At 56.0% G+C, this 7,175-nt stretch overlaps 1 protein-coding gene across 1 annotated transcript; it reads left to right on the forward strand.

Annotated features, from left to right (window-relative positions):
- Positions 1-3,171: 3,171 nt before the first annotated feature.
- On the forward strand, positions 3,172-6,450 carry Cytl1 (cytokine like 1). The gene is made up of 4 exons (XM_076865078.2): positions 3,172-3,318; positions 5,018-5,062; positions 5,239-5,367; positions 6,367-6,450. The coding sequence occupies exons 1-4, from the start codon at positions 3,172-3,174 to the stop codon at positions 6,448-6,450; spliced, it is 405 nt and encodes a 134-aa protein (XP_076721193.2).
- Positions 6,451-7,175: the final 725 nt, after the last annotated feature.

The raw sequence follows: 7,175 nt of genomic DNA on the forward strand, positions 1-7,175 counted from the left end.
CTTATGGCCCCTGGGGTTGAGAACAAAGAGTGTCTCCCTGGCCTCGGCAGCGCTTAGAAACAGGCTGCTGTGACCAGCCAGAGGGAAAAGTCCAACCGCTCTTGCTCTGTAAATCCTGAAAAGAGTCCCAGGTCCTGAAAACATAGTCACAGACAGAAAACACAAGGACACTGTCTCAGTCTGTTTTCTGCTGCGAGAACAGAACACCTGAGGCTGGGGAATTTATAAACAATAGGAGTATACTTAGTGCATGGTTCTGGAGGCTGAGAATTCTACCAGCCTTGGTGCTGGCATCTAATAAGGGTCATCACGGTGGAAGGTTGAAGGGCAAGCACACACAAGACAGAGGGGACAAGAGGTTGTGCACTTACACTCCCAACATAACCACCCAGTTCCTCAATAATTCATTCACGAGAACAGAGCCCTTATGACCTAACCCCCTCTCCAAGTTCCACCGCTGAAAACTGTTACGATGGCAATTAGTGTCTTAGAGGGAACCTTCAAACCACATCAGAAGTTAAGCTGTGACAACTGAAATTCAGTATCTGCCAAAATGGTGTTCTCTTCCTGTGCAAGTCTCAACTGAAGAAAGCCTGCAAAGGAAGGGAATTGTGGATGCTTAGAGAGGTGTTGGCCATGGACATGGGCTCCTGTTCATAATGGACTGCTTTAGAGTGAGATGAGGGCAGTGGGCATTGTGGTGACCTCTGGATGGCAGCCTTAGCAGGAGTGAGCTCCACATCCAAGGAAGTATACAAGCAGATTCTGGATAAGCACTTAACAGGAAGGCTATAAAGAAAGCATAAGCATCAGACAGGTTAGTTTAGATGATTTCTAAAGTTCTACTTCATAAGTTTATTTTCTATTACTATAACAAAATACCTGAGGCTGGGCATATAAAGAAAAGAGATTTACTTTTACTGACAATTTTGGAGTCTGAAAGTACAAGACCAGTAGTTTTATTGGCTCAACTTCTGGGGAGGGCCCTTGGGCCATGTCACAATGTGAAAGATGTCATCACAATGGCAGGAGCACTTTTGAGATAGAGATCACCTGGCAAGAAAGCCTGGCTGCCAGAGAGAGACTGTGACTCCTTGGGCCCCAACTTGTCACCGTGTCCCAGTTGGAACCTGGGGGCCTCTCACCCGTTCTACCTACAGGTGCCAGGAACTGGAGGCCCCCTGCAGCACTGAGCTCAGGAGCCCAGCCACACCCATGCCACGTCCTGGTGGGGAACAGGTCTGTCTCCCAGCCACTCCTCTGTCTCAGCCTCGCTGTCCTGGAGGTAAGGGTGCAGCACTTGTTTTCCTTCCCTGGACTGAACTCGACGCTCGGATGAAAGGTCCCTAGAGCCTCTCAAAGCAGACCTAGAGTCCAGGCTGGGGCCAGGGTGTGACCAGGGAGGCACAGGCCCAGGGCCCAGTGCAGAGAGGAGCGAGGTGCAGACTCCACGCGGAGGCAAGAGGCCTGGCGGGGCGGCCTCCTGGGGCTTGTGGCCTCCTGGCTCTCCCTGCGGGGCTGCCCGACACAGGCTCCTAACGGAGTCTGGAGCACACGCTGCTGCGCACAGAGCAGGAAGGCACAGCTCGCCATCCTGCGCAGGGCTTGAACACTGGGAACTGGTAAACGCGGGGGTGATGGAGGACCAGGGGCAGGGCCAGCAGGGCCAGCTGCTGACCACGGGTCGGGAGGCTTTCTCCAGGCGGGAGAGGCGGGGCCCGGGTGCCTTCCCTGTCTGAGCCCTGGCTCCCACTCCCTGGGGTCTTGTCTTCGGCTGTGTTCCTATGGGACCCTGCGGCCCCCTGGTCCCCCTTGTGCCCTGCCTCTGGAGGGGGCGTGGGGCAGGCCTGCCCAGACCTGGGTCCAGGGCCCGCCGCTCGCCCCATCCACTGTTCAGGTCCGCGCACGACTCTCAGCATTTGCACTGGCAGCGGCTCTGGGGGCTGCGGGAGCACGGGCACCGCTCAGGTGCCATCAGCCTTCCCCTCCTGGCAGCCCCCGTCCCTTGCCTGCTCCTGGTGTCGGCAGCCCAAGGACCCAACTCATCTCTGACTGCAAGACTCCTGCTTCTCAGGACTCCATCCTGAGGGGCAGCAGGACAGGAGGAGGACAGGGCAGGGCCCCTCACCTGGGCGCTTGGCCTCCAGCTCTGTGACCCCTGTCGGGCTGCTGGAGCTCTCTGAGCCCCGGTTTCCTCGTGGAGAGAGGGACTACTTTCTGTGGCCTGTGCCTGGCAGGGACCTCGCAGGACTGAGTGGAGACAGCCATGTGAGCTCAGACCTTGTGGAAACTCACAGCACGCAGGCGGGAGCTCTGCCCAGGTCACATGGCACCTCCCTGGCTCCACAGTTGTCCCCAGAGCTCCCACCCCACTGCGCACAGGAAATGAGGGAGACTTAAGAGCCTGGCCTCGGCCACAGCCAGAGGGCACGGCCCTGCTTTGCCTGGGCATCTAGGTGGGAGCTCACTCCTTGAGCCGGGCTGCTTCCGCCCTGACAGACATGCTCAAGTGGACAGCCCGCCCTTCCTGCATCCTCGTGGGTCCATGCGGGGGGCTCAGGGATGCTCACACAGCCAAGGCCACCTGCGCAGTGTCAGCCTGGCCTCCAGGCTACAAGAGGGCACAGCTGCTCAGGAAGGGTCAGCTGCCTGGGGTGGGGGTGGGTGACCAAAGACAATGACGCTCAGGCCGCTGGACCCCAGGCAGGTATCACTGTCCCACCCCGGCAACCAGAGGGGATGGCGCTTAATCCTTCCCTGCTGGTCACTCCCGCCCCAGCTCTGCTGCAGGAGAGCAGCCAGCTTTATAGAGTCAGCCCTCCTGGCCTCTGCCCCACCTCCCTCCTGGCCTCTGCCCCTCACTGCTGCTCTGTGTCAGTGTCAGAAAAGTCCCCAAGGAGGGACACCGCTGGTGGAAACTGTGCCAGAGGCAGGGCCCGCTTCCCCCCAGATGTCGCCCCAGGTGCCGGCAGCCATTCTCACCTCATGGGATCCTAATGAAAGGACTGAGTGTCCCTGCCCAGGTGGGCGTGCCAAACCCCCTCTCCCACCCACCGGGCAGGCTGGCTCTGGCGGGGGCCCACAGGAAATGGAGGCGTGGAGCCATGGCCCTGGGCCACCCCCAGCCGCTGCTTAAAAGGGAGGCTGGCCAGGCTGCAGGGAGCCCACACCATGATGGCCCGGACGCCCCTGCTCCTGCTGCTGCTGGCCGGGCTCCCTGCTGCACGGCCCGCTCCCCCGACCTGCTACTCCAGGATGCTGACCCTGAGCAGGGAGATCACCAGTGAGTTCCAGGGGCTGCAGGCCGCAGAGCCAGGGGTGAGTCCCCCCACACCCACCCGCCCCCGAGCCAGGCCAGGAGGCTCGTGAAGATGCACCTCCCAGACACGTGGCTTTGAATGAAAAAGAAAGAAAGGGTGGGGAGAAGAAAGAAGGAAAAGAGAGAGAAAAAGGAAAATAGAGAAGACCGACTGCCATTCTTTTCTAGTAAAAGATAATCTCAAGGGCTTTTGTATATTCCCTCCTACTAACTATGCCAATTATTTGCCCTTTTAAAGATATAAGGAAAAGTAACCAAAGACATCCCAAGTTTTGTTTGAACTTATTAGCAAATATCAGAGACGCTGTAGTAAAATGTACCAAAAGAAAAGACCCCTGTGTGCTGAGGGGTGGTGACCCCTTACCTGCTGGGGACCCTGGGCAGATCACTCAGTCTGCTATCTCAGCTTCCTGCCTGTAAAACAGATGACAACCCCATGCCCACCCCACCCGCCCCAGGCACGCAGAGGGTCAAAGGAGTGAGCAGGGGTGGCTAGCTGGGGTCAAGAGGACACCCAGGAATTCAGAGTCCAGAAGGGTGTCCAGAAGGGTGGCTGAGTGGAGCATCTGACAGAGAAAAGCGATGAATTAAGCTTCATTAAGAGCTTCAGCACAATTGAGCAGCGTCTCTTGAGCTTGTAAATGCTTCAAAAAGAACCTAATGATTCTCAGATGTTGGGGTTTGCAGGACTCTAGCACCCTCTCTGTGTTTTCTTTTTTAAAGCCAAATAACATGTGTTTATATCTCACTATAAAAGTACCATACTTTGTAGACCGGTCGGGAAACGCACACAAAGAGGAAAATAGGCATGGCTGTGACTCTGTCACCCAGAGGCGACTGCTCCCATTACATTCCAAAGGCTGGCGTTTCTGCCTCATGTCTGTGCCAAGGTACCCAAGCGCCAGGTTGCAACAAAATTGGGATCAAATGGCACAAGCTGTTTTGCAACTTGCTTATTAACGACATTGTGGAGTAAGTTAATACCTTTTGGTACAAAAGAACTTGGCTGGGTAGGTGCACCAGGATCCCTTCCTTGGAAGAGACTGAGCAATCGTCTTTTAAAAGAATCCGATTTTTAAAGGGAAAAAAAAAAATCCATAGGCTCAGAATGTTAGAACTAGAAAGAAGTGGAAAGATTATACATTCCAGCTCTTTCATTTCCCAACTGAGAAACTAGGTCACAGAGGAAGATACAAGCCCGAGGTCACGCAGGCGGGCAGAATTGAGGGCTTCATTCCTGAACCATGGGAGTAAGATGTGGCAATAGGAAAGTACCACGCGGGGGCTGCAGAGGGTCACACAGGACCCATTTTACTCTATGTAACTAATTTATAATGATACATATTTATGTATATATCTGTATATTTTATACTTGTTATATATTACGTGTTCTATACGTAGGTGTAGAACTATCATATAACTAAACAGCTATAATTTTATTATGTATACATACATGGTGGTTATTAAATGTTACTATGTGTTTACGTGTGCATCAAATGGTGCTTTGATTCAGAGTAAATATGATAATTCTCTGTGTTCTAAAAGGCAAAATTTGGGAGACCAGTTGTCCGCTTGGGGTGCATGGACATGTAAGACTAGCAAGTTTTTCAGGTGTCATAGCACCAAGAAAGACCCCAGGATCTGGGCTGGGCTGGCCAGAGCCTCTGTGGCCAGGCTGAGCCTGTGTCCTTTTTGCAGGAGCCCTGTGTGAGGTACCTGCCCGGGCTGCACCTGGATATCCACGTAAGTGGGCTCTGCCTGGTGGGGGCAGTCTGCATCCCCTGCTGCTGACCATCCAGCATGGGGTGGGAGAGGCCCCATGGGGTGGGAGAGGTACAGGAGGACACAGGCGCTCATTAGCTCCTGTCCCCCTGGCTGCCGACTTCTCCCGTGAACCCTCTCCTATTGCCCACTCCCAGAATTACTGTGTGCTGGCCAAGCTGCGGAACTTCGTGGCCTCACCCCACTGTTGGAAAATGGCCCAGGTGGATGCCCTGAAGGACAAAGTGCGGAAGCTGTACACCATCATGAACTCGTTCTGCAGGAGGGTAGGTGACGCCATTGACCACCCCTGTTCGCCTGCTGTCAGCAGAGATGTTCTGAGCTTTGCAAGGACGAGAGCTGGGGGGAGGGGGCTTGAGGAGGAGCAGGGGGGCTTAGGAGGAGCTCGCAGCCACAAAGCCCTTCTGCAGCACCATCTCCTCGCTGAGTGATGGGGATTTTTGAGACAGCTACACGGGGCGCCGCTCCCGGCCCCCTGAGACAGACGGCCGCGAGCCAAGCAGGGCCTGTGGGGGGAGCTCTCTGGAGGAGCAGGGCCCCAGGAGTGCTCTGTGTGGGGGAGCTCTGGTAGGAGAGGGGAGGGGAGAGCCATGGGATCCCAGGGCGCAGGCTGCAGCCCCAGGTGGCCCTGAACTGTGGCTTCATCTTCCCCTACCCAATGCAAACATGTCAACTGGGGACACATAGTCCTCACCTCATGACATCACTGGAAGGGTAAGAATCACACCCTCCCATGCACCAGAACCATCCTGACCCCCTTGATCCCAAGACACCCAACAGAGCAGCCACACCTGGGCTCTCCAGCCCCTGCCTGGCCAGAGTGAGCCTCGGAGAAACCACTGGCGATTAGTTGACATTTCTTTGTGTAGCAAAGATTTGTCACCCATTTCCCCATGTCCAGTCCCTCCTGGTCCCCCTCTCCCCCTGGTCTGTGGGGGGCAAGATGGCAGAAGCAGGTGCAGTGACTGTCCAGCAGGTGAGCTGAGAGCCACCCTGTCCCCAACACGACCCCAGTGCTGGGCCCCAGGTGTTGCCAAGAAGCAGGGTGAGCTCGTCCCTTGCTCCATCACCCGTCCAACCCACGTGACATGAGAGTAGGACAGGAGATCCTGTAGGGATGTGGAGAAAGTAGGGACCGGCCCTCCTGGGAGGAGGGAGTGGAGGTTTCCCTCGGGGAACACTTGTGTGACCTTCAAGGACAGGATGACCGAGAGTCCTGGAGCTGCGCCTGGCTCCAGGGCCCCCTCATTGCGCGTCTTTTGCAGGACCTGGTTTTCCTCTCTGATGACTGCAGCGCCTTGGAGCACCCAATCCCGGTGACCACGGGCCCTCCTGAGGGCCAGAGCTAAGACTGGAGAAAGAACCCAGAGGCCTGAGGCTGTGCATCTGCCCAGATGGAGAGCAGAAGCCACAGCCCCACAGGCCTCCCGCGGCGGGCCTCAGCCCCCTGTGGAAGGCGCGCTGCTGCTCGGGGCCTGCCTTGAGCACGGGGTGGGAGGCCCGCTCTGCTGTGCCTTGGTGGTCAGATGCACCAGGAAGAGGGCTCACGGCCTCTCCTGCAGGGCCAGGAACTTGAGCCCACACAGAACGGTGGTCCTGACCATGGCGAGAACAGGGTACACATGCACCCGCCTCTTCCTTGTTGGGAACCTGCCGACCCGGACCAAGTTTCTGTTTTATGCCTTCCCTCATCACAAGCTCCCAGTCCCTTCTTTCATTTTTAAAGAAATGTTACTGCTTTTAAGATGTATTTGTGAGGTTTTTACGTAGCGCTGCAAAAACACTCTTCTCCTTGAATGCTGATGAAAATCAAATAAAAACATCTTCACTGCAAAACCCGTGTTCTCCGTGACTTGCTGAAATCTCCTGCTCTCCACAGGAGAGCGTCTCCCTCCCCCTGTCCATCAGGAGCAGGAGTCGGGGTCAGCTGCACTGGACTGCATGAATGTCCACCCCCACGGCTTGGGAGATGTGCCAATTTATGCTGGAGGTGGGAGGTCCCTTGGGGTGTAGACGGTGGGGACAGATTACATGCCCCCACAGACAGCTTGGGGCCCGTGGGGGCCATGTAATC

This window comes from Callospermophilus lateralis, chromosome 8 (genome assembly GCF_048772815.1).
Source record: "Callospermophilus lateralis isolate mCalLat2 chromosome 8, mCalLat2.hap1, whole genome shotgun sequence".
In the NCBI taxonomy this organism is placed as follows: Eukaryota; Metazoa; Chordata; class Mammalia; order Rodentia; family Sciuridae; genus Callospermophilus; species Callospermophilus lateralis.

What these genes read in the sequence shown, in the direction of transcription:
- Cytl1 (XM_076865078.2), top strand. Translation starts at nt 3,172, where the DNA reads ATGATGGCCCGGACGCCCCTGCTCCTGCTGCTGCTGGCCGGGCTCCCT. An exon ending in TGCAGGCCGCAGAGCCAGGG is followed by an intron (nt 3,319 to 5,017) that starts GTGAGTCCCCCC and finishes TCCTTTTTGCAG; the next exon opens with GAGCCCTGTGTGAGGTACCT. An exon ending in GGCTGCACCTGGATATCCAC is followed by an intron (nt 5,063 to 5,238) that starts GTAAGTGGGCTC and finishes GCCCACTCCCAG; the next exon opens with AATTACTGTGTGCTGGCCAA.